Source organism: Apodemus sylvaticus, chromosome 2, assembly GCF_947179515.1.
Source record: "Apodemus sylvaticus chromosome 2, mApoSyl1.1, whole genome shotgun sequence".
Lineage (NCBI taxonomy): Eukaryota > Metazoa > Chordata > Mammalia > Rodentia > Muridae > Apodemus > Apodemus sylvaticus.
In genome coordinates, this window is record NC_067473.1 from 180,935,512 (window position 1) to 180,962,050 (window position 26,539).

The 26,539-nt window shown below is 45.4% G+C and overlaps 1 protein-coding gene across 1 annotated transcript; it reads right to left on the bottom strand.

The window, feature by feature from the left end:
* Nucleotides 1-8,149: 8,149 nt before the first annotated feature.
* On the bottom strand, nt 8,150-26,238 carry LOC127677748 (sulfotransferase 6B1-like). Its single transcript, XM_052172766.1, has 6 exons — nt 26,094-26,238; nt 23,487-23,671; nt 19,532-19,658; nt 12,771-12,865; nt 12,298-12,484; nt 8,150-8,484 (listed from the first exon to the last, which is right to left on the bottom strand). Exons 1-6 carry the CDS (start codon nt 26,236-26,238, stop codon nt 8,324-8,326), a joined length of 900 nt encoding a protein of 299 aa, XP_052028726.1. The 3' UTR covers nt 8,150-8,323.
* Nucleotides 26,239-26,539: the final 301 nt, after the last annotated feature.

Sequence of the window (26,539 nt, forward strand, 5' to 3'; positions counted from 1 at the left end):
GAATCCATTATAAACAGCAAAGAAGGCATCAAGGGAGCAGGCTGGGAACACCACAGGAGACAGATCCTGAGCTGCGGGAAGGAGTCCTAGGGGATGCCTGGGCGGCTGAAGGAGTGATCATTCCAAAACACCCCAGCTTCCACTCCTACACCTCAGAAACACACCAGGTCTCCAGTAAAGTAAGTGATTGGCACACCCTGCCCCGCCACACACACATACACACACACACAATCCTGCAAGACAGGCTTTCTCTTGGGAGAAACAAAAGAAAATCCCCAGGCCCCAGGCAAGGAGCCTGGAAGAATTTGATTTCCCTGATATTTACAGGTACAGTAAAGATAAAAGCCACTCCCCAGCAAGATTGACACAGTCCCCAAAGGCAATTTTCCCACAACAAAAGAAGCCTTAGCAAAAGACAAGAAATGGCCAAATATAAAGAGACAAAGCAATCATGGTACCCACACTCAGGTGTGACATATATGTTTACCTTATCAGACAGGCAATTTATAACATCTGTGATTTGCTGTAAAAGTTGACAGTTATACAATGCGTAGGACAAGATGAGTAATGTCAGTAGAGACATGGAAACCGTAGGACGGATTAAACTGGCCATGATGGCGAATGCCTGTAACCTGCAGTCCAGGCTAAGCTGGGCTGCACTAGTGAGACTCTGTCTCAGCCCCCTGCCACCATGCTCCCTAGCATTGTTGCCTGATTGTCGCAGATCATAAAATTAACCTCTATATATCTTTTCTTTTAATCCACACAGTTCTATAAAGGAGGAAGACTTCTTCCTCTAGCGTATAGATGTGAAAATTGAGCAATAGACAGCAATAACTACCAGAGGTCAGACACTAGGTGGCAGCTCTAGAACATACTAAGGCAGCAGACGGGCGATTGGTAAGGCTTCTTCGAAGATAGCCCCTTAGCCACCTGCCAAAGCTCTTAAACAACCATTCACCATGAATAATAATTGTGCAAATACGTGTGCCAGCCCTCTCCTGGTGTGAGAGGTGGAGAACCCGGGTCTTAGGTCTAAGAGTGTGTGTATAAGGAAAACCTACTTGGTGGTCTACGCACGGAATTGCTAGAACCCTTTAGCTGAAGAAGTTGGGACCTGAAAGTACAACAGGGTAGGACCCCGACTGAGAGACTGTCCCATCTTTCCTTGACCCTCCCATGGCAATCTTCTTTCTGGTTCTCAGTCAGCCTCAGACATCTCTTCCTACCAGCCCTCTCCTGCAGACCCAGACCTGTTTGGAGGTGAGGGTCCCAGTGCTGACTGGCCACATTAGTATTTCCAGGATGTGTACTCCCTGGGCTTTGTGACACCCGTTCCCCAAACAAATCACAAGCACATTCATGATTCATGTCTACTTAGCAGAAAGCCTGACGCACTGACAGGTAGAGCAAGACAGGAAAGTCGGGACAGGATGTGGCTGAGGAAATGTCACCACACCGCCATACACGGTGCTTCCCATACTGCCCTGGTGCCTGTCCTCATCGTCCTGTCTCTCCTGGGGTCTGTTCCCTGGAAAGGCAACTCAGTGCAATGAAAGGGGATGGTTTTCCCAAACCTCGGCCGTTCGCCTCACTGGAAATAATGAAGCATTTAAGTTCCCTTTCTTTGATTTGTGCATTTCACCTTTGTTATAGCAGAAACCTACGTTTAGACAAAGCTGTGCAGAGTGCAGCAGAAGAGAGGCCAACAGCTAAAGTGAGCACACCATGCCCTGTCTGTCCAGGGGAGATGCAGGCGGTTCGTGCCCAGCCATAATTAGCCCTCCACTTGATTGGCACCTCGGGAGGCGTACTGTGACAAGGCTTGTCACCTTCTGGCCTCAGTTTTCTTTGCACTCTGTGAAAGGCTCAGGGAGTTCCCACAGGTCTTAGGGTCTCAGGGGAAACATTGCTTTAACTCACTGCCTAATGAAGGCTCACAGCTCAGGAGCCCAACATGCCAAACAGGATACAATTGACCTTCATTAGGAACAAAGGAAGAAAGAAACAAGTAATATTAATATTAATAGTATCCATCTGCATAATGACCTGATTGAAACATTTCTGTCTGGGGTGAATAAACTCACTCCAGTCCAGCCTGTGCTACCTAGTGAGATTTAGCTGGCCGCCCTCCTTTATTTTAATTAAAATCCCACTTGGGCCAATTATTCAGGAATATACCCTTTCTCCCCGAAGCCTGCCTAGTCATTAGAGGGTATTGTCCCTCATTCAGCTTGGCTGAATGTCCCCTCGGCTGTCAGTGACACAAATAGAAGCTGGTACGGGATGCCTTAAGCAACGGAGAGTGACTAAAGTGACCATTGTTTGCTTTTCTCTATGGAGCAAATTTTATGTAAGTTAATATAAACTGCTGAAATAAGTAGCAAATTTGAAATGAAACAAAAACATGGTTTCATAAATCAATAAATGTATACACATGTATTCATCGTGTTCCTGATCGATGCAGGGTTTGATCCTATTTCATTCAAAGAGTCTCCTCTCTTATCCCAAAGGCAATGGTGATAACGACCAGATGCCTGCTGAGGGTTTGTAAGCCCTCCTGGCTGCATGATACTAACACCCTGAAAACTTGAAACTACCCCTGCATATGTTTTAAAAAATAACTGGGGGAGATAGAGAGAACCCCCAAGCCTGCTGACAGCCATTTGTCCAAATCTGTTTGCTATAGTTTTGAGATGACAGCCCTTCATACTTTGGAAGAGGGATCATCCAGATTCTCTTTATCTAAATGGAATACCAATGTTGCCGCTAATTAATTTCCTAATTGTCTACGTGTGGGGCTTGCTGGATTGATGGCTCATTGGCTCCTGTGTCCTGTAGCTTTTCATCCAGAGAAGCCATGGGAGCCACTTCCACGGCCGACTCTGCTGCCTGAGAAAATTCCTCCTGGGTCTGACCCTGCACATAAAAGAGCCAGGCGCATTAATCCCTTTATGAGACTAAAGTAAAAGTCAACGGTGCAAAAACTATCTAAACTCAGTGTTATTCCCCTATGATGATGATTTGCAGTCGGTTGGTTTTTATTGGTATTTTATAAATGTGTGAAGAATTTTTCTATTTGATAGTCTCACGTAGTCTAAGAGGAGATGGCCAGCAAAAGACAAGGTTAAAGAGGCTGGAGAGATGGCTCAGTTAGGCAAGTGTGTGCCACACAAGTGTGACAGCACAAGCTCCGATACTCAACACGCATAAAGTCCAGGCACAGGGTCCTGTGCTTGTAATCTCCCGCACGGAGGAGATTGAAATGGAGCCCCTGGTCCCCGGGGCTCGAGCTGGAAGTTCAGTAAGAAAATCTCATCTTGAAAACAAGGAGGAGAGTGATTGAGAAAGACCCCAAATATTGACCTCTGGCCTACACAAACACACACTTACACACCCCTGTATACATACACACACTCTATACACACAAAAGTTCTTTAACAATACTTATCATAAGTATGCCATGGAATCTCTGGGTTGTTTTGATTTGCATTTCCCTGATGACTAAGGATGTTGAACATTTCTTTAGGTGCTTCTCAGCCATTTCATATTCCTCAGTTGAAAATTCTTTGTTTAGCTCTGTTTTTAATTTTTAATTTTTAATAGTGTTACTTGATTCTCTGGAGTCCAACTTCTTGAGTTCTTTGTATCCATTGGATAGTCCACCACTCAGAATGGCTAAAATCAAAAACACCGGTGACAGCAGGTGCTGGCGAGGATGTGGAGAAAGAGGAACACTCCTCTATTGCTGGTGGGATTGCAATCTGGTGCAATCACTTTGGAAATCAGTTTGGTGGCTCCTCAGAAAATTGGGCATAGTACTACATGAGGACCCAGCTATACCACTCCTGGGCATAAACCCAGAAGATACTCTAACATGTAATAAGGACACACCCTTATTTATAATAGCCAGAAGCTGAAAAGAACCCAGGTGTCCTTCAACAAAGGAATGGATACAGAAAATGTATGTTTATACAATAGAGTACTATTCAGCTATTAAGAACAATGAATTCGTGAAATTCTTAGGCAAATGGATGGAACAAGAGAGTATAATCCTGAGTGAGGTATTCCAGTCACAAAGGAACACACATGGTATGGACTCAGTGATAAGTGCATATTAGCCCAAAAGCTCTGAATACCCAAGATATAATTCACAGACCACATGAAGCTCAAGAAGGAAAGCCAATGTGTGGGTGATTTGGTTCTTCTGAGAAAGGGAACAAAATACAGGAACAAATATATAGATAGAGCAGAGACTGAAGGAAAGGCCATCCAGAGACTGCCCCACCTGGAGATTCACCCCTTATATAGTCACCAAACCCTGACACAATTGTGGATGCCAAGAAATGCTTGCTGAAAGGAGCCTGATATGCCTGTCTCCTGAGAGGCCCTGCCAGAGCCTTACAAATACAGAGGCAGCCGCTCACAGCCAACCATTGCACTGAGCACAGGGTCCCCAATGGAGAAGTTAGAGAAAGGACTGAAGGAGCTGAAGGGGTTTGCAATGAATTCATGAAATTCTTAGGCAAATGGATGGAACGAGAGAGTATCATCCTGAGTGAGGTATTCCAATCACAAAGGAACACACATGGTATGGACTCAGTGATAAGTGGATATTAGCCCAAAAGCTCTGAATACCCAAGATATAATTCACAGACCACATGAAGCTCAATGAATGTTTTTGCCACCAAGAATGTGTAATTCCTCACCCAATTACACGGTATAAACATACATTGAAACATTGATTGGTTTCCCATTAATACATACACTCTTACAATTCTATATCAACTAAAATTTAGCTTGTTTTTAAAGAATATACTCATAAATACTGGAAAGCAAGCATACTCAGTGTACCGTGACAAGTGTGGCTTCAAAGATGAAAGATAAGCAAAGACTTGCTTGTGGAATTCTCCACACAGTCAGCTTACAGGCCCAGCGAGATGAAACGGTGGCCCCGGGTGTCTTCACTCACCATTGAGGAAGCACATCCATCCCACAGAAGAGAGAAGGAGCCTCCACGGGGAGACAGGAGGCAGGCTGAACACTCACAGTAAAACCAGGAAGAGTTGGCTAGCCCAGCCTGTTGGGCTTAACCAGAACGGAAGGGAACGGACAATGGTGCCGCCGATGCCGCCGCCGAGGTTTAAATGCAGACGTGAGTATTCAGCAAATGCAAAAACAGTGCTGTGATATCAGAACTGAGCTTTCTAGAAGAATAAGAACTGCATCTTGTCTGGGAACTCAGATTAAACACACCCCGTGGTCGTTGCACACCTGCTTGGCTGTGCTGTGCTGTGCGGGGCTGGTCCGAGCCTGGTGAACACGCGACCGGAAAGGATAGGACTCTTAGCATGGCCAAGAGACCTTATAATGGAAAGCTGGAATGGCTAAGAGTTGGAAGGAAAATGGTGTGATTCTGGAGTGGTGACCCTAGAGAATACAATGGAGAAATGAAAATGAGGGAGGGGCGGGGCGGAAGTTGGGAGTGTCTGGAGTGTCGGAGAAGGCCTTCAAGGCGAGTTCGATACCATCTTCGAGAGGAAACAGGAGGAGAAACTCAAGTCTGAATGCGAAGGCAGGAACTGAAGCAGAGGCCTGGGAGGAGTGCGGTTTCCTGGCTTGCTTGGCTGGCTACCTTTTGTAGCTCCAGGAGCTCCTGCCTGGGGTGGCACCGCCCACAGTGGACTGGGCCCTCCTACTCATTGAGCAATGAGGATGATGCCCCACAGTCTTGCCTCGGCCAGAGTCCCTCCTCCAAGATGACTCTATCCAGGGTCAAGTCCACAGAAAACTAAGCACGACATGCCTCTGTTGCGTTTTTATTCAAAAGAAAAAGAAGCCGGGGGTATGTTTGGTAGAGGCACAGTATGGTGTGGGGGAAGAGGGTGCCGCTGTAGGCCCACGCTGAGGCATCCCTTCCCCGAGGTACCAGCCATACGACGGATATAGTATAGAAATAGAATTTGTTTATTATTTAGGGCATGGGGAGGGGAGTTGAGAGAGTAGTAGAGCCAGAGAAAGACAGAGGGAGGGGTGAAGGAGGGGAGGGGAGGGGAGGAGAAGGAAGGGAAGGGGAAGTGAAGAGAGAAGGGGAGGGGTGATGGAAGGGGAGAGGGGACCGGCAAGGGGGAGGGGAGAGGTAAGGGGAAGGGAGGGGAGAGAAAGGGGGAGGAGAGAGGCAAGGGGGAGGGGAGGGGAGAGGTAAGGGGAAGGGAGGGGAGAGAAAGGGGGAGGGTAGAGGCAAGGGGGAGGGGCCCCTCTCTCCCTCTCAGCCTCTGTCAGGGCCCTGCTTTTCCATTCCTTCTTTTCTCCTCTTTCTGTGTGGAGCATGCTGGTACGTGAAACATCTTATCTGCCTCCTAAAAGATTCTCTGTGGAACCCCGCTAGAGCACTGGTTCTCAGGCTTCCTAATGCTGAGACCCTTTTGTACAGTTCCTCGCGTTGCGGTGACCTCCCTACCCATAAAATTACCGTTGTTGTTACTTCACAATTGTAATTTTGCTACTGTTATGAATTGTAAATATCTATGTTCTTAGGAGGCCCTTTATGAAAGGCTCAGTCAACCCCAAAGGGGTTGCGACCCACAGTTGAGAACCGCTCTGCTACAGTTTGCGAGCAGAGTCTTCAAACTTTGTCAGTGGCACGCACAACACTGATCATGGACCAAGAGTTTCAATCCTTGGTTACCTCCTTGGGTTATTGACTGTCCCCGAATTCTTATCAAAATTGAATTATAGCTTACCCAAGTTACTTTACAGATCTAGAAAGGTGAAGTGCCCCGAGATGTCTGTCTTAGTCAGCTTCGGTGGTCATTCTGGTGCTAGGAGGGGATATTGCACCCTCGTGGGACTTCGTTTCTTCCCTCTCAGCCTCATCTGTCTCCCTAGCCTGACTCTGAGGGCCTCGTCCACCCTGGCCACCAAGAGCAGGTGTACAGTCAGCCCTGCTGCGTGTCCTCCTAGCTCCTAGCTGCACCAAGGTCGCCCTGCTCTGTCCTTCAATGACTTTATTTACTTGAAGAAGGGAAGTGGCTAAAGCCACTAAAAACCATTAGAAATGTTATTTCCAAGGTAAGAGTCACACATAGTCAAAAGGAACGCTCTTTATTTGTAACGAGCACAGTGTGCAGAAGATTTATACAAACTGAACGTCTTGCTGAATTATCAACTATATACAAAAAAACGCAACAGATTTGTCACTAAGCATTCACGTAGGTTCATAATACACTAGGGTGTAACAATCAAAGAGTTTGGCTGAACTCAGCAAATCAACCTCCTGCCTTGAGTTCAGCATTAAGAACTAGTCATAGTCATTTCGACTCCCCAGCAAGCCTTAGGAGATTCTACAACAGAGAGAGCTCTGGGGGGGGGGGGGGGTAAGGGGGAGGGGCACACTGCAGACACTGAGATTTTAATACAGTGCCCTCCAGTGGGAGCCATGGGGTAATACACCTTACGGAGAGCCGCAGATACTGGATTAGTGTTAAGACTGAGTCAGGAAGAGAGCATGCGCGCTCAAAATACTATAAAGAACCAGAAGCATCGAAACCTAACAGGAAAGTCCATTTTCAAAATTGGAAAATGAGAAAATTCATAATTTGCGGTAACATTAAGAAAATGCAGGCATGCCCCACCATGCTCGCCGACCCAGCTGTTAGCTTTCTCCAGCTTGAGAGGATGGTGTCTGTTGTTCTTGTAATTTTGAAAAGTATTTCTCACAGACACTTAGAAATGTTGAAATAAAAACGTTAAGATACTGGTCCATGAGCCGGGCGGTGGTGGCGCACGCCTGTAATCCCAGCACTCTGAGAGGCAGAGGCAGGCAGATCTCTGAGTTCGAGGCCAGCCTGGTCTACAGAGTGAGTTCCAGGAGAGGCAGGGCTATACAGAGAAACCCTGTCTCGGGGAGAAAAAAAAGATACTGGTCCATGATTGTCTAAATAGGCAGAAAATAAAATTTTCTCAGGTATGTGACTTAATCCCTCTCCTCTTTTCCACGGCTGGGCAGCTCATGGAGGATTTGCAGTAATAGCTCTTTCTGCATAGGAACCAGCCCTGGCCTCACTGAACTCACGAAAAATGGATACAGAGCTCAACGACAGGAGAATTTTATGCTCCCCTTTTATTAGTAATTCTGCTGTCACCAAATACAATGATATTAGCGTCTCATGAGTGCTGCTTTTGACACATTCTTGAAGTACGTGTTTCTCATGGAAAGAGCTCTCAGCTTTCCACATCAGTAAAGCATATTTACATGTTTCCCAGGCGCCACATGGCAGAGAACGGAATCCACTTCATTTCCCATCTGATTGCGTGCACTCCTTCATGCGTCTGCGACTGCGCATACTCCTTCTTGCGTCTGCGACTGCTCGTACTCCTTCAAGCACCTGCCCACTTCACTGTTTCTCATCTTCTCCGTGAATAGTTCATCAAAGACTCTGTTCTGCTTCGGAGTGAAGTAGTTTATCCAATCACCCACCACTCCTGCAAACACAGGAAATGTCTCAGTCCAGAATCAGTGTCCACCCACAACACTCAGAAGAAATCTGCCAACTTCGCGATCAAATGGTAGTGTTTGGTCTCTCCTGGTGATCGGGTGATGGGGGTGTGGGTTTATTTCTCACTTTCCTCTTCTGTGTTTCTAGTTACTTCTGTGATGGCTGTATGTTAATTTCCACAGTTTATAATTATTTAGAGAGGGATTTAAAATAAATAAACGTATGTTTTGCTGGAGTAGCCCAGGACAGTCTAGTGTAAATGTGACATGGCACACACAGCAGTGTGCACGCGGGGGTAGTTCGTGGGTTTGCCTGCTTGGTGCTTGCGCACAGGAAGCTGGTCTGAGAATACACTATTGGAATGAGTAGCTCACCTTAATTTCAGGAATGTCTTTTCTATAGAATGAACAGTGGGGAACTGGGCACATAAACAGATGCTTTCAGTACAAGGCATTTGGCGATAAGTGTATATAGACTGCCAGCCTCGCTGAATTTGAAAAATCCTGTTTTTCTGCCCTCGGAACTGCCTTTCTCACTTCCGATACGCTCCCGTTGTCAAACCTGGGTGTAGGTTCCATGTCTGGGGTCTCCCTAGCCTAGGGCCAAGGGCATATTACTTTATCGCTACGCTTGTTCCCCGTGGTCTTCTGTTTCCGATTGGCTTGTAAGCCCTTTCAAGCTGGGGCTATCACGTGTTCTTTGTGTGTAATCAAGAGTAGGGCATCTTATGTCATGTGTTGAGAAGACGCACACGGCTTGATAGCATGCAGCACGGTGTCGCCTACAGAAAAGAAATGCATGATGTTCTAGGAATGGCTTCTTTCTTTACATTTTTATACTTTATTAAAACATGTATTATATAAATGTTTTTACATAGTTCTGGTTGGCTTAGAACATGCTGTGTGGATCAGGCTAGCCTCAGATCTGCCTGCCTCTGTTTCCAGGGTATTGGAATTAAAGAAGTGCACCACCATGCTCATCCCGTAAGAAAATATACTGAGATCTTATTAAGACAGACATCGTGAATCTGAACTCAGAAAACTGACTGCAACCTGTGTACTAAAACTTGCTCACTATTTGTTCTGGCTTGTTTTGGTTTTCTTGTGGCTGATGTTGTCATCTTAAAGATGAATGTATTTCATGTGTATAAATGTATGTCAACAGTGGATGTGTCCAGCAGGAGCCGGTCTTCCACGCTTACATCCAGTGCAAAGAAACCATACACAGGACGAGCTTCCATGCTGTTAGCTACAGGCAGTGCGGATAGTTTCATCTGGGGATGTTGTCAGGGTTACAACCATCGCAGGTGGGGGCAGGGTGAGGAATATCCATCACAGGGTTGTCTCTCTCACGTGTATGGGGCCTCGCTCGAGCCCCCTCTCCCCCCTCGCATTACACAATCTCTCGTGGTCGTTCCCTTCTCTCCGTTTTGCCTCGCTTATCCACACTCCCCTCGCTCCTGCCCTGCCGTAATGCCTGTCTGTCCCACTTCGATTCTTCTCCAGAAGGCCTCTCACCTCTTGCCATTCCTGCCTGCCTTAAACTACCACGCTGTCCATCTGTGCTCCTCGGAGCACTCGCAGCTCATGCAGCCTGCTCTTGTGTTTCTCTTGTCAAGCCTTCCCACCATCTCCACGCACACTACTGTGGAAAGTGCTCAGAGCCCATGAAGAACTGACAGGTTGCCACGCGTGCCTAGCCCCGGCTCTCTGTCTAATTCTGGCCCAAATCTTTCCTCAGCTCACCTGGACTGCGTCATTCTCGCGGGTATTGGGGTCTTCTGCTACGCCTGCTCTTGGTTCATCGCACCATCTGCCAGTGGCTCCCTGACTGACTTGTCAAGCAATCGCCATGCAAGCAGGAGTGACTGAAAACGTTTCTCACCTAAACAGTTTATCTACAGGCCTCTTGCTCAGTTCATCTGTCTCACTTCCCCTCCTCTAAGCATGTTTATACTCTGTCCCTGCCAGTGTAGCACACAGAGCAGTTTGTGCTAGGTCCCCCCTTCAACCAGCGACAAAAGCGGTTGGGAAGAGGGGACAGGAAGGGAGCAGAGAGGAGGGGATGGGAGGGAGAGGAGGGGACGAGTGAGGATGGGGGGGGGGCTTCTCTTGAAGTTTAAGCTCATTGCTTTGCACAGGCGCACTGCAGCACAGCACACTATTGTGTCTTCCAGCTCGCACTAGGTGACTCAGCAGTGGTTCTGACCCCGCCCCCTCTCTGGCATTGGCTCTCCTTGTGGTTCTGACCCCGCCCCCTCGTTGGCATTGGCTCTCCTGGAAAGCATTCCTTGCCTATCATTTTCATAACTACTCAAAACTTTTAGTCTCCAGACCTACTGGAAGCAGGCTCTCCTTCCTTACTGGAGGCTTATGATCCTGCCCCCACACCCCTTCCTTACTGGAGGCTTATGATCCTGCCCCCCACCCCTTCCTTATTGGAGGCTTATGATCCTGCCCCACACCCCTTCCTTACTGGAGGCTTATGATCCTGCCCCACACCCCTTCCTTACTGGAGGCTTATGATCCTGCCCCACACCCCTTCCTTACTGGAGGCTTATGATCCTGCCCCACACCCCTTCCTTACTGGAGGCTTATGATCCTGCCCCCCACCCCGACCCACATTCTTAGTCACAGTATCCTGCTGTTAGCATTGTGCATTTCTGTCTGGAACATGAATTTCTGGAGGAGAGATGCTATGTTTTATTCACTATTTGCATATTAGTTCTAGAATTAACAACTTATTAATATTTGCTGAATTGAATGTTTGCCTCGTTTCTTAACCTTGGTTTTGAGACTCTGCATAATTAGGACTAAACTGCAACAATAGAAAATTTGCGAAGTTAGGATACTATCTGTTTTACACATGAGTGGGGAGATATTTGCTTGGGACTGGGGGGTTGATTATATTCAGTTGGGCCAAAGAAGGGGAATAGATATTTGCTTTCTAGTAAGAATCAGGCATGCATATATACTTACAAAACATTTTGCCCTTGTAAGTTGTTAAATATTTCTCCTGTAGCTAGATAAAAATGTACACACTTCAAAGCAGTTCTAGGGGCTACAGAGATGGCTCAGAGGTTAAGAGTACTGGCTACTCTCACAGACGACCCAGGTTCAGTTCCCAGTACCCACATGGTGGTTTACAACCAACTATTTAACTCCAGTTTTAGGGGATTTAATCCCCTCTTCTGCTTTCTTAGGAACTGCATCCACATGGTGCAGATATACATGTAGACAGAACATTCCTACATGAAAATATGCATGTACTTTTTTTTTAAAGATTCTATGTTCAGATACTTCCTATCTGCTTCTAATTCAAAACCTGGAGGATTATTGGGAAAGATTTAATTCCTTTTCTTGTATTTCTATACACATTGAAAGCTTGAAACATAATTGCTCCCATCCTATTGTACACACAGATTCGTTACAGAATTCTCTAAGCTACCAACATTCTGAGATGCACGTTTCTTGTACAAAATGGCTTCTATCAACTGCTCATATAAAACCTTCATGTAACCTCCTCATAGATCTTCCCATTAACGTTAACTGTCTCTACATTACTTATTACATCCTCGACACCACATACATAGAAGGGACTTGCTGTTGTCTAGGAAACAATGAAAGCGGAAGTCTGCACATGCTCAAATCTCTCCAGGATTTTCAGTCTTTGTGGCTGACTCTGGGATGAGCAAAAGAACCAGCAGAGGCAAACTCTCCTCAGTGGCAGCCGCCCCCTGCCCACAGCCGCCCCCTGCCCACAGCCGCCCCTGCCCAGCAGCTGCCCCCTGTCCACGCACCTTTTCTGAACACCAGGTTCCTGTCGGACGTAAGGGCACAGATGACGTGATTGGGATCGCAGTTTTCTTTGGCGGCATTACTTTTCATTTCACTGAAGGACGTACTCCGAGCGATCTTAGCCATCTCGCTGTCATTTACATCGATGCCAAGGAAAGCAGTTATTTTCTTTAGGCTGTTTACAAAATCCTGAATGATAAGAAAGTTAAGTGAATAAGTGTGCCTCTCATCTGAATAGCAATTCATTCCTCTGAATTTTAAGGTGACATTCACCCATTTTTTGTTTGTTTGTTTTGGGCAAGTTTTCTCGGTCATCCTGGCTGGTCTGAAATTCCCTATGTAGACCAGGCTGGCCTCGAACTTGCAGAGATCAGCCTGTCTCTGCCTTCCAAGCGCTTGGATAAAGACATGCACCACCACACTCAGTGAGTTTTCGCTTAATTTGGTTTCCTCAGCTGAGCTGCTACAGACTTACTTTTTTCATTTCTTCATAGAAAAGGAAGAGGACGTTTTTATCATTTTTGTGTTCTTCCCAACTCAAAACGTGATCAAACCAGGAACCATATACAACTGGAAGAGAAGTACATTACCGAGTTACTGTTTGCAATGATGGCTTCTCCTGCCTGACTTCCTCCACGTCAGCACTTGCCCCTAGTCTGGAGAGAGACTATCCAGAAGGTTCTATTTCACTGCACCTTCACCGGGGGAGGCCCTGCTGTGAGTTGCTGCTGGTCACACCTTCTCAGTCCCTGTGGGTATTTTTTCTGTATTTCTAGTAAATAGTTTTTATCACCATAAAAAGTAGCAGCAAAATCAAAGTATGCGTTTTTCTCAGTAATTACATTCTGAACGTTTAAAGCTCTTCCAAGGAAACATTAAGGATCAGTCATTTTCTTTAAAGTGTCATTCATAATTTCAAGTTTTTATTACCAAGCTTATAAACTTTTTTCCCTGGGCCATTGTTTCACTATGTAGCCCAGGGTAGTTCTGAGACTCATGGTAATTCTCCTGCCTCGGCCTCTCAAGTGCTCAGTTATAACCATGAGTCGTTACACCCAGTTTTAGAACTTCTTTCTTTTTTTAAAAAAGGATCTTACAACGATTATAGTATGTATTGGCTAAGGGTTTAAGCTAAATTAAGAGCATGGTAAAATCTGAGAATATTCTGGACGGAACGATTCAACCTTAGGAATATCTCTGCACCCGATAGCATCACTATATTTCCTTATCAAATGATAGCCTTAAAAATTTCCCAAGGCTCAAAAGTCAAAACATCACTGCATGTAGCCTCTCTAGCAAGGATGACTAGGAAACAAAGCATGCTCTAACCGTCTCCGGAAGCCACCTCGCTTGAGCACGATTCACAAAGCAGAATAAGTTTAAATGCATCCTTTCAGGGTTCATTATCAACCCAGACTCAAACTCTAGCTTGTGCCCTCGGTGTCAAAGATGCTGGCATGGAGAACTCCTGACCTCTGCTCACTCAGCCCACAAAAGTTTGGGAATCCCTGAGCGCCTGCTAGACATTGCATGTGATGCTTTGAACATGAAAGCTCGGAATAAATTATATATGATACCATATCGTCACAATATAATTACCTCACTAACTACAGTTTTTGATGATTTCAGATTTTGAGGAAACAAATTGCAAGAATATAAATATATATACATATATATATACACATATATACATATATATGTATATATGTATACACATATATGTATATATATTAATTCTCACAATAATGTTTCATTGTGATATTTTCATACATGTACAGTATTATTATTTGCTTTTTTTATTTACACACATGTACACACATATACCTACACACACACAACACATGTACACACCACTGGAGTCTAGATTCCTTATATGAGAGGACACATGTGGTGTTTGTTTTTCTGAGTCTCCCTTTGCTTTCTTGTGTCTTTTTAAACCAGAAAGTTCTGGGATTGCTAGGATGGCATCACAGAGTTGGCCTTCCACCCCAGGCACCCCAGAGAGATAGACAGCAAACTCCTCAAAAGAGTTGCTGGCTCTTCCTTATTAGTTCTTCAAGCTGTTTTGGAGTCTGGCCCAATATCACATCGCAGAATTGCCCAAATGACCACTAGGGCAGGAGAGGGTTGTTGTCCAAGAGTGCCCGCCCTTGTCCCAGACTCAAATGCCTGTAGAGGGAAGGTGAATTTTCTCTCCTATAGCCTTAAGGAACAAAGGATGATGTCACATCAGCAGGGTCTCACACTAAAGTAGGTCTGCCCCCTCTACCCCCTACCAATACTCAGGCCCCACATGGGGCCGTTATCCGCAGCTCTGATGCTGCCAGAGGCCTCAGACTGCCAGAGAAGCCCAGCTCCTGCACCCAGCAGCCCCAATAGACCCATAGTCATGGCCACTGGTTAAATGGAATCGACCTTGCCAATTATGGCTTTTTTAGAGGAAACGGATTGCAATGTGCATTCAAGAGTGACTTTCAGAGTTTGGGCTGCTCGTAATTTGAAAGGCAGCTGTTCTATTTGTCACAGAGGAATTTATATTCCCACTTTCTCCAAAAAGTCGGAGGGCAGCTGAAGGAATCGAGATGCTGTGTTACCTTCCTGGCTAGGACATGGAAGCACATTACAACAGCATGCAGAGAAACCCTTAAAGGGCTGAGATGTTTCAAGTGACAAATTGAACTACATTTAAAACCATGAGCCCTCATTTTCCAAGTTATTAACAGCCCTTCGCTGCAAAGAAAAATCAGTTTCTAAGATAAAGACATGTCCTCCTTTGAGGGGAACTGCCTTTCTGCCTACCTCTCATCTTTACAGTCACTGGGTCCTCTCTCCCCACACCTGCCTTTAGTTTATGCCTGGATTATCTTTTACCAACCAGAACTCCACTTCCCTTGAATGCCCGTGGGCAGAACTGGCTCAGGCTCACCCCATCTATGTGTCTGAAAAGTAAGTCAGAAACTTTGCTTGCTGGAAACTTACAGAATTCCATCCCCCCCTTTCCTATAGAACACAAGTTCCTTTGAGATGTGATGTCCTTTGAATAGTCTACATGCCCCACCACTACCACCAGTCTCAATCAGCCTGGTCATGCTACCAAGGTCACCGAGGACACTGACTGTCAATCGCAGTCTTCTGTGTTGCCCATGACTTGCCAACGGCTTTAGCGAGCAGCCCCTACAGTTCCCTACCGGCCCTTTCCGTCTCCGCTTTCCTCCCGTTGGCTCACTCAGCCGTCTCCCTGGCAATGCTCTCCTGATACTTGAATGCTTATTTCAATAGACAAAAGAAGAAGAAAAAGGCACTCAGTGTTGAAGCAAAACACTTCATCCTCTCTCTCTCTCTCTCTCTCTCTCTCTCTCTTCCTCCCTCCCTCCCTCCCTCCCTCCCTCCCTCTTTTTGCTCTCAGTGCTGCCAGAGGACTTTATACAGCTCTGCATTTAGACTCAGGATATGTGCTTCCAACCTGTGACCCCACCCCACGGCTCCCTACCCACCTATGTGCATTATGTTAATGCTCTATTCTATGTGCCAGCTGTTTCTGCCTTCTGCCGGATAGCAACTATAACGCTCTTCTTAGTTTCTAGAAATCGTTGTGAAAATACAGCCATTGTATCATAATGGCAAAAACTTTCTGGAAGGCCTAGGAAATTCACAGCCCTGATAGAAGGTTTGAAAGGGAGCTAGAGGTGTAAAACTGAGTCCAATGTTCAGATATTAGTTTCACTGAGCTATTAATGTGCCTTAATATCACCAGAGCATAATTTATAGTTACTGTTTAACTTGACAAACGACTACCGGGAAGGTAAATTAGATGATTACATATATGTCTAGCTGCATCTTTACTCTCCCATCTTTTTATAGAAGCAGGGGCTGAGTGTACCAGCACCTTCATTATAAAATGATGTCTAGCAGAATAGCTGGGTGGATTTCTGCAGAGTCCTGAGGCTAGTACTTCAGTTTCAACTCTAAATGCTCCTGTAGCTGGGCCATTCTGTTAGTCTTGTTTGTAGATGAAGCACTGGCCTCTAAATAGTTGTGTGGCTGTCCAAAGTCACGCAGCGTGAAGTGAAGACCAGAACTGACCATGTTCTGCCTTCCACCATAACTGCCTCTCCTCTCTGCTATACCATGTGCTGCAAAAGAGGTGACACCATCTTCAGAGTCCTTCACCCCCTCCCTTTGCATGTGAAACACACCCATGCATGTACGCATCTGCACTGCAGCACCAGCCATTCTGTTGCTACCTTTCCTGTTGTTTGGTGATGATGTTTCCCCCTGAGATGGTGTCATATAGCCTGTGATATCCTTGAACTTGCTGTGTAACCTGGGATAATCTTAAACCCCTAATCCCCGTGCATCAGTCTCCCAAGTGCTGGGATTTTATGTCTGTGCTCTGACTTACAAATAGGAAAAGTGAAGTTGCTCACATCCAAATAAAGCTTTTAAATGACAGGCAGTGGTGATAGGGCTGACGCAGGATGACGTACGTACCCAGGGTTGACGCAGGATGACGTACCCAGGGCTGACAAAGGATGGTGTAACCCAGTGGTAGAATCACTATAGATGAGATCCCATTACAACTAAATATCTATTCATTCACCCAAGGTGTAAGAGAAATGCCTAGAATGCTTTTCCAACCATCCTCTGCCTCTCCTCCCAGGCAGCCTGCTATAATGGTGGGTGTGGTGCTTGCTGGGTGAACATTTCCCCAGCACCTGTCAGCCTTGCTGCATTCTGGCCTGGCCTGGCCTGGTACTTTGTATGACTATGTCCAGAGAAAACCAAAATGCAGAAGAGGAGTGGGGTTATCCTGATACTGCCCTGGTTCCTCCTACCGCCGGATGTATTCACCTTCTGGGTGCAGAATCGTAATAGGGACATGGCCGGGTTGGAACACGGGCAGCTAGAGGAGAGTCAGCCACAGTCTGCAAAGTGGGAAGCAAAAAATAGCAGTTCTCCTCTTGAGGAAAAGCAGACTTGGGGTCTGCTCTGAAAAGAAAAAAAAACTGTGTGTTTAGATTCTGCTTATTCCAAAGATGGAGTCGGGGTAGAGTGAGGCATGCTAACCATCTTTAAATATTTAGAAGGTGATCAGGCAGCTTTTCAGACTTAACACATTGTGGTACACGGTAATAATAATTTAATCTTGGTTCTAGTCCTTATGTGTTATATATCTGCGAGTGAGTTATTTGACTTCCCTAGTTTGTCACCCCTTGGAACTGTAAACTAAGGATAATAGCACCTACCACAGAAAGTTCTGGTGAGGGTGAAATAAGGTAATATTTACCCAACACTTAGCTAAGTGTGTGTCCCATGGGAATCACACAGTAAACATTAAGAATGAAGCACTGTGTGGCCGTGTGAGGTAAATGAACCTGTGGTGGGGGGTGGAATGTTCACGCTTAGCCTATGGCATTCTTGGGAAGTTGTGGGAGTCACAAAAAGGCCAGGTGCATGTTTGAATCATATAAAGGACCTGGCAGCCCTGTGACTGCTTCGATGTGTGGCATTTGTTAAAGGGGAAACTACACCGCAAGGATTGAAACAGCGTGAGTTGCACAGTTCCTGAAGCGGGGGTCAGGGTAGGGGTTGAGGTCACTGCTGATCTCAAGTGAAGGCCACGCTTGCTGCCGCGTCGCTGAAACTAGCTGGGACAGCTGACTGCTCTGCCAGCAAAACTGTAAAATGCATCCAGTTAGCGCTGGCAATGTGTGCACAGGGCTCAGAGGGTGCAAAGGAGAGTGCGTGAAGTTAGGCGAGAGTGGGGGTGGGGTGGGGTGGGGTGGAGATACCAGGGAGAGACTGGGGAGGAGCAGGGAATGAACGGATATGATCTGACATTATTCACAGGGGTAAAATCCTCAAACGCTAAAAATTTAAAGCTCAAAAAATGTAATATACAAGTAAATTCTTTGGTCTAGATTAGTCGCCTAGGATGGGGGCAGGAATGGGGCATTAGCACAAAGTCAGGTACTCCAGGATTATAGACTATCAACTCTTTGCAAGTTATTCTTTAAGTGAAAGTTGTTCAATAAATGCACAACTAGGAGAGACCTACAGTGACCCCCAAAAGAGATGGGTTCTCCAAGCACTCATCATTTTAAACTCCTCTAATCTCTTTACTGTGTTGGCATACTATCGCTGTTTAATATTTGTTTAAGAATTGAGTTTTCAGTTGGGCTCTTGGGAGGCAGAGGCAGATGATCTCTGAGTTTGAGACCAACCTGGTCTACAGAGCCAGTTCCAGGACAGCCAGGACTGCATGAAGAAACCTTGTCTTGAGGGCGAGGGGAGTTAAATGTTTTTTAAGGTTCCCCAACACCACTGAGTCAGAGGGAGAGGAACAGAGGCAAGGCAGGTGGCGGGCCCAGGTGCCCAGGCTGCTTTCAGATCACTTGCTTTCTGTTCCCTTTCAGGAAGTCAATTTACTCATGATTTGTTTATTGATTTCTTTGAGAAGATTTGTGTATGCATATGTATTCTATTTGTATGTGATATTTACATTCCCCTCTACCTAACTGTCCTCCGCTGAGTGTGTAATTACCTCACGGGGTGAGGGTGAGGGTGGGGTGGGGAGAGCTGGTGATATATGAAAAAAAAATTAAATTCTTACCAAGAATTAACCTCTATTTTGAAGATTTTATAAGTAGCCCACAAATATGCTCCTCTCCACAGGCCATAAGAATGACTGCGAAGTGATTAAGAATTTGCTTAGAAGAAACAAAGACTGCTCTCCTCAGCCCAAGAGTGGAAGCCAGCAATTAGGGCGGCAATTAGGCTCCATCGAAAGGTTGAAGCGAGCTTTCATTTGGGGTGAGAAAGTTCAGGGTATTTAATGAATTTCAAAAGGTGATTGCCAGGGCTAGGAGATGGTTAGCGAGGCATTGCTGCACACGATACCAGGACCTGCGTTTGAGTCCCAGCATCCAGGTTACAAGACAGCAGAGCGTGTCCACGGGCAAGTCAGTGACCTCAGCCTGGCTGGGGTGGAAACAGGAGGACCTCTGAGGTGCCAGGTGCCAGCCCCGCTCCAAGCAGTGACCTCACCTCACGGAAGTAAGGTGGGCTTGATACAGCCAGGCATGCAACGTTCTCCTTAGGACTCTGCACACCAATGTGTGAGCACAGACACACACACACACACACACACACACACACAGCACACAGAGCCCACGCTCACAGAGAGAAGTAAACAAACACAATTTAAAATAAGAAAGTGATAACTGATATATTTACCGTCTCCTTTGAGAAACAGCTCTAAAAATGCAGCCCATGTTTCTGTGGAAGGGAGATTGGGGTTGTCCCTGTAGTAGTGGAACATGGACACAGCCGTATCCTTTGGATTTCTGACAATGTAGATAATCTGTTGTAAAAATACAAACAATTTACTCTAGGATGAAAACAGCCACAACACAAAATATTTCCCAAAAGAAAGAAGTTGCAAGTAAAACTTACCTATGCAAATTCCACCTTTCTCTCCCGCCCCCTCCTTATCTAATGCTTCAGTCTCTGGAAACCCAGTGTGCACAAGAGTCATTCAAGAAGAATGTTAATAAGGAGATTTTGATCCCAGAGGTCCTAGAGGCGGCCTAGCTTGCTGTGTTTTAAACCAGCCCCCCAGTGGCCACTGGCACCCACAGCCCAGTGGACAGCTTTCTAAATCATTTACCAAGTGTGGTTCTGTCTTTTAGAGCCAGGCATGGGAGAATCTCTATTGTCAGGCAAAACAACTTTCTGCTATCTATACGTTAGATTGCATTTGCACACAGAAAGATTTTTCCCAAACTGTCTATTACTCTGATTGGAAAACTATAACCTGGATCTTCCCTTTCCTACCAAGAAGAGCATATAAGATTCCGTCCCAGTGCCTAGGAATACTGTGACTATAATTCAGTTCACAAACGTGTATTCAGTGTGTGCTGAATACCAGGAAATTTGTAATGACCCAGATCCAAGGGTGTAACAGCTAGCAAAACCGGAAGGATTTGAGCCCTCACTCAGTGTATAGGCGCTGGCTAGCAGACAATCAAATGTTCTTTTTTTCTTTTTTTTTGCTCTGGCTGTCCCGGAACTCACTGTAGACCAGGCCAGCCTCAAACTCAGAAATCTGCCTGCCTCTGTCTCCCAAGTGCTGGGATTAAAGGCGTGCGCCACCACCACGCAGCCCTCAAATGTCCTCTTGACAATGGAGCATTGTAGGAGCTCAAAAACAGGATTACAAAAGGAACAGGGAGAACCTTCCAGAAATCAATAGAAGAAGCTAGGTAATGGAGCCTTTCTGATCATAGTCAACGCTGCATAGCTTAAGAACGAGATGTTCTACTTTTAACTGACAGTTGGGACAGACACAATTTACCTAGATAAGACAGAATTTGCGGAGTCACTGTTAATACACTGCTATCATTCAGTAGCATGCTCTCAGTCCAGATGTTGTGTGTGTGATCCACATGAACTGTGGTTCCTCTTTAGATGAGAGATGTATAAAGGTCAATGTGTCAGGAATGAAGAATGACCTTTACCCGGCCCCACCCAGGACACGTGCTAGCTCGCACTGTAATATGAAACAACCTCACAGACCTTCTCTAACTGTGCCAGGCTTCCAGAGCAGAGCCACAGAAACCCAAGGCTTGCTGAACTCACTTCTAAAACTGCAAAGTGGAATAAAGTAGCAAAACCTCGTGCCTGCACTGAAGAGTTGGACAAAGTTGTTTGGCAGAGGAGCCCTGGAATTCTGCAAGTCTGCATTACAGACTTAGAAGACAATGCAGTCCCTTTTTATAGATGCTGGGGTAAACTGAGGAACCCGAAGAATCACTGGAGGAGGTTAGGAGCTATAAAGAAAAGTCAGGGTGGTACTCTAGGTGACTTAGGGAGAGACTTTAGCTAACGCATCATGGGAAGATGGAGAGATGACTTAATGGTTAAGAGCCCTTGTTCTTCCAGAGGACCCCAGTTCAGTTCCCAGCACCCACACTGGGCAGCTCACAGATGCCTGTCATTCCAGCTCTGGGGATCCATGGGCACCTGCACTCATGTGCACAGGCATGTGCACACACTCACACAAACACACAGATACACGCACTCACACATACACACACACACAAATAATAAAAGTAAGATCATCATTAAGCATCATAAAATGAATAGCAAAATACAAATTTCAAACTATGGATTTTCCTAACAAAAAGAGAGCAAGGAAAATAGAGATTAAGAAGCAAATACAATTGTCTGTAACTCCCTGCACCCTCTTCTGCCCTCGAACCACACACTGCAGCTACACACGCGGTGCCAAGACACCCATGAAAGCATAACCCAGACGTATTAAATACCTTTTTTAAAAAAGCAGAAACAACAAATGGCCAAGTGAAACTGAGAGGTTTTGGGGGGACATTTAGAGAGATGAGCCTGTGGTCCCATCAGCCCTGCAGAAGTAGGGAAAGCTCAACTGACTGTCAGGCCCTCAGGACTAACCCACAAGCACATCCGTGGAGGGCCTCCATCTTTAATTCTATGTAGCATTGCGTCATGAGCTGATAAGAAAACGGTGTTCAGCTTGTGTGTCGATGGACAGTCGGGGGACCTGCAATTGACTTAGATAAGAAAGTATTTACTGAGTCATTTAATATCATTCCTATCTTCTGGAGGAGAAGGGAAGAGGTTCCTTCAGAAAGGAAGGGTCATTCAGAAAGGGTGCACCTTAAGGCTGCACCTTCAGTGTGGAGGTGAAGAAGAACCTGTCTGAGCCTCAGGGTTCTTGCTCAAGTGGCCTGTGACCCATGTGTGTCATGTGTGTGGGACAGACACAAAATTTCCTGGCTGATAATGATTGCCTGAGAATGTCATCAGTTACTGGAATTAGATCCTCCCTCCCTCTCCCCCCTTTTCTCCTTCCCTCTCTCTCTTCCTCCTCGTCCTCCCTTTCCCATCTCCAGTGTTTCTTCCATGTCTCCTCTCTCCCTCTCTCTGTTTTGTATTTAACCCGTGCACAATCAAGGCGAGTGCCTGACTGCCTCTCTCTCTGTTTGACTCCCTCCCTGACTACCTCCATCTTAGAAAGGAAAATGGTTTGTTGAGTTTTGAAAATGTAATTGAGTTAAGCTTCCCCTGTTCTGACAGGCAGAGCAAAACCCTGACCCCCACCCAGATTGATTATGTTTATTTGTATTTGTGCAGGAGAGGGGCCAGTACAGAGCTATAGTCACAAGATGCCCATGGGAGGAGGGTCTTCTCGGTCTGTACCTTCACGTGGACAGGTGTCTTGTTTTGGCTTGTGCAGTTAGAAAATGGCTGACGTGGTGGGAAGAGGCTTCATTTCTGGGAACTTTATACCTGTCTTGTCTCTGATCTCCAACCATTATTATACTTTACTTCTGATCAAAATATTCCTTGTCCACATATTCTTAAAAATATTACAGTGAATACTAATGCCATATGGGGGAAATTCACTTTTCGGGTTGGGCTATTTGCTCCTCGCATTGTTTTCCCTGGGTAGATACATTTCAATCAAATTGAGGATATTTGTTGCACATGAACTGAAAGTGTGGTCTCTTCATCCCTTTATCCTGTAAAAATCCCTCCCTGAAAATGTCAGTGAGGGAAAGAGAGCTGTGAAAATGGAAACTGTTCTTTCAAATTATAATTGGCTTAAAAAAAAAAAAACCGTATAACCCATGAGTTAATAATGGCTCAAGGAAACTGTCCTTAAGCTTCTCTTCCTATAATGACTTTTTCCCAGAAAAGAATTAAATAATTAAATATAAACAGCACCTGCTTTGCTGTCATCAAGCCCCAGGACAGGGCAGGAACCCGAGAGCGCTAGAGCTGGAGAGGCTGCCCAGTGATTAGGAGCACTGCCTGCCCTGGCAGAGGACCGGGTTCAGTTGCCAGCCACCCACGTGGTGGCTTAAAACTGCCCATAACTCCAGTTATAGGAGAACTTATGCTTCCTTTGGACCCCAAAGCTACTGCATGCACGTGATGCACACATGCCGGAAGGCACTCATGCTTGCACATCAAATAAAAAGAAAGTGAATCTTTGGGGATAAAAGCAGTAAGCATCCCAAGACTTCCCCTGAGCAGAAGAAGTGAGCATTCCGAGGCTGCCCCTGGGCAACGGCCCTGGACACCCCGCGGCTGCCCCTGGGAAGACGAACAGAACATTCTGAGGCTGCCCCTGGGCAGCAGCACCCACCTTGCATTGCTTCTGTTTCACAGTCACTGGTAGCATTTCATAATTCAGATGCGTCGGGATAGCTCTTCTCTTAGGAACCATTTTCAGCTGTTCAAATTTCGAGATGTCTCCCAACTCAATAGGAGATGTGAGCGTGATGCCAGCATGGGGAATGTTCTCAATGACTTCTGCCAGCCAGTGGGTGCCTGCGCATGAGTGGAAAGTGGAATGCAGTTTTAGTTAAATGTTGCAGCGGAGCAGGGAGTGTGAAGACCGAAAGTGTGACTGTCCTCTGCAGTCCAGATGCTGACACCCCTGGAACCTGGCGAGGTGCTAACTTGGCTTGTGGAGTAGTAGGCTCTGGTTACAAGAGTGCAAAGGTTTGCACGCGATGCTTGCTGAGTCCTTCCCTTAAATTTGTTAGTGCTCCCTTCTAGACCCTTCGATCACCAGCTCACATGCATGTCCCTAATGTGACTCCCACAGACCACGAGCTTTCCTCACGGAGCTGTCTTCTACACTTTCAGCCACCCCTCCCCAACAGTGACTCTCCTTTCTGTCTCCATGGTACCCAGGCCCTTCCTCTGTTAGAACACACACCAGAACACCGTTATTACAGCACATGTGTGTGTTCACCTCCCCATTCACCCTTTGAAGAGAGACACAGATTTCTCTGTATGCCTAGAATAGTATCTGTATGGACCAAGCATTTAAATCATACATGTTCTTCATACTCAGAGAGAGAGAAAAGGCTGATACCATAGAATCTGAAGAAAGCACAGAGTTCTGTTTTGGTTTTGGTGGGGATGATGTTGTTGTAAATTGAATCTGTTATTATTGTATTTGTATTGTATTTGCACATGATGTGGGGAGTGAATGTCACAGGGTGCTGGTGAGTGTCAGAGGACAGCTTGTAGAGTGGGTCATGTCTTCCACCTTTATCCATGCTCCCTGGATCAAATTCATGTGGCCAAGCAAACACAGCAAGGGCTTTAACCCACGTGCCTGCCTTGTTGGCACAGTGTCTTGCGTTTGTTTGTGATATGGGGGATTGTTACATGGGGGAAGACACAGGGGCCTGAACCCTGTACTCTGTTCGTGCTACACAAATGTTCTTCCATGAATGCCCCCCCCCCAAACACACACCCAGCAAAGAATACAACTCTACACTTTGCTGAAGCAAGTGATGGCTGTATCCCAATTTTGCAGCAGAGAAACTAAAGCTTGCAGGAGGGAGTGGGGACATTTTCCTAATTTGAAGACGCCATCCCTGAGGAGGTTAAAGCAGGCTACTGTCCATTGTTTCGTTATGATTTCAGGGAATATGTAATATGCCCAGCTTCATGGCTGAATAAATAAATACTCAGTCTAAAGTGATCTGCTTGCTTTACAAGTTTTATGTTTAAGTGTACTTTACAAAGGTCTTTTTAAAAAGAGATTTATTTATTTTATTAATGTGAGTGTTTTGCCTGCAGGTATGTGTGTCTCTTGTGAGTACCTGGTGTCTGAAGAAGAGGGCATCGGATTCTCTGGAACTGAAGTTAAGTGTGTGTGTGTGTGTGTGTGTGTGTGTGTGTGTGTGTGTGTTCTCAAAAAGCCTCAGAACCTTGTGCACTTTGCTTCTTCCCACACTGATGACCTGCTCTAACTGGTGACTAGAGTTCATAACTGACTGAACAAACGACAGCTTGTCTGCTGGTTGTTGAACTCCTTACCTGCAGCCACTGTCTCTATGTGACCACTATTATGGAAATAGTAGCAGGCAACTGGAAGTTACATAATAAACAAAATTATCATAGAACCAAGTCCAAGAAAGAACAGACTGGCATTACTTACTCCATGACACCCATGGGTGTGCATCTATGTACAAATCGATTCTGAAGTAAAACTTTAGCAGGGAAAGTATTTATGGTTCTTATTAGCATAGATGACAAAAGTTATAGACAATTAAATATGAACTGAGCAAAGGTTGTGTGCTCATCAGGATGATCTGGGTAAGATACAATGGAAACCTATCACATAGCTATTTTGCATATTACATATATCAACATTTGTACATCGTCATAAATCAAATGTAAAGGAAAGCTTTAGCAGAGCTTCAACCATTTCACATGAGTCTTTTTTAAAGTAAGAAATCTAAATCCTTGAAGGTCATTTTCCAGGCCTTTGGAATAAAATGTCTGATAAGTAAATGGAAACAATGTTTTTACCTATTACTGTTACATCTCTGTATCCTATAGTACTATAAGGAAATGGAAACAATATTTCTACCTATTCCTGTTGCATCTCTGTATCTTATAGTACCATAAGGAAATGGAAACAATGTTTCTACCTATTACTGTTGCATCTCTGTATCTTATAGTACCATAAGGAAATGGAAACAATGTTTCTACCTATTACTGTTGCATCTATATATCTTATAGTGCTATAAGGAAATGGAAACAATGTTTCTACCTATTCCTGTTGCATCTCTGTATCTTATAGTGCCATAAGGAAATAGAAACAATGTTTCTACCTATTACTGTTGCATCTCTGTATCTTACAGTACCATAAGGAAATGGAAACAATGTTTCTACCTATTCCTGTTGCATCTCTGTATCTTTTAGTACACTTTAGGAGAAAACTCACCAGATTTGGGGTAGGAAACCAGAAATATGTCATCTTCTCTCGCATCAAAAAAGTTCAAGGAATCAAGGAGTTCTTCTGAAGACATGGTGGAGAAGAAGATACCCATGTACTTATGAAGGAGACTTGGCTGACTCTGGGATGACATCTTCCACTGACCCTTTTGGAGGCTATATACTCAGCAAGGTCCCTCCACAAGCCACAGACAAACCCGGCCTTTGGTCACAACCCCAGCAGAGTGGCAGAGGAATCTTGGTATCTCCAAGCTGACATTCCGTGTGTCTATATATACCTTTTGCAATTCTCTACAAGAATAATTTTTAAACCACAACTGAGCCAATGTCTATTATAAAAGTCATGTTATCTGAATTTTTCTGATAACACAGGTTACAAAATGTGTCCTTCCACCCAGTTCAGGATCATTTGCATAGAACACTACCGGGCAATCA

Bases quoted from the DNA above. Each gene is read 5' to 3' on its own strand.
- LOC127677748 (XM_052172766.1), bottom strand. From the start codon at position 26,238: ATGTCATCCCAGAGTCAGCCAAGTCTCCTTCATAAGTACATGGGTATC. The intron at 23,672-26,093 runs GTGAGTTTTCTC...ACTCATGCGCAG, and splicing joins GGTTTCCTACCCCAAATCTG to GCACCCACTGGCTGGCAGAA. The intron at 19,659-23,486 runs GTGGGTGCTGCT...TTTTTACAACAG, and splicing joins TGAAACAGAAGCAATGCAAG to ATTATCTACATTGTCAGAAA.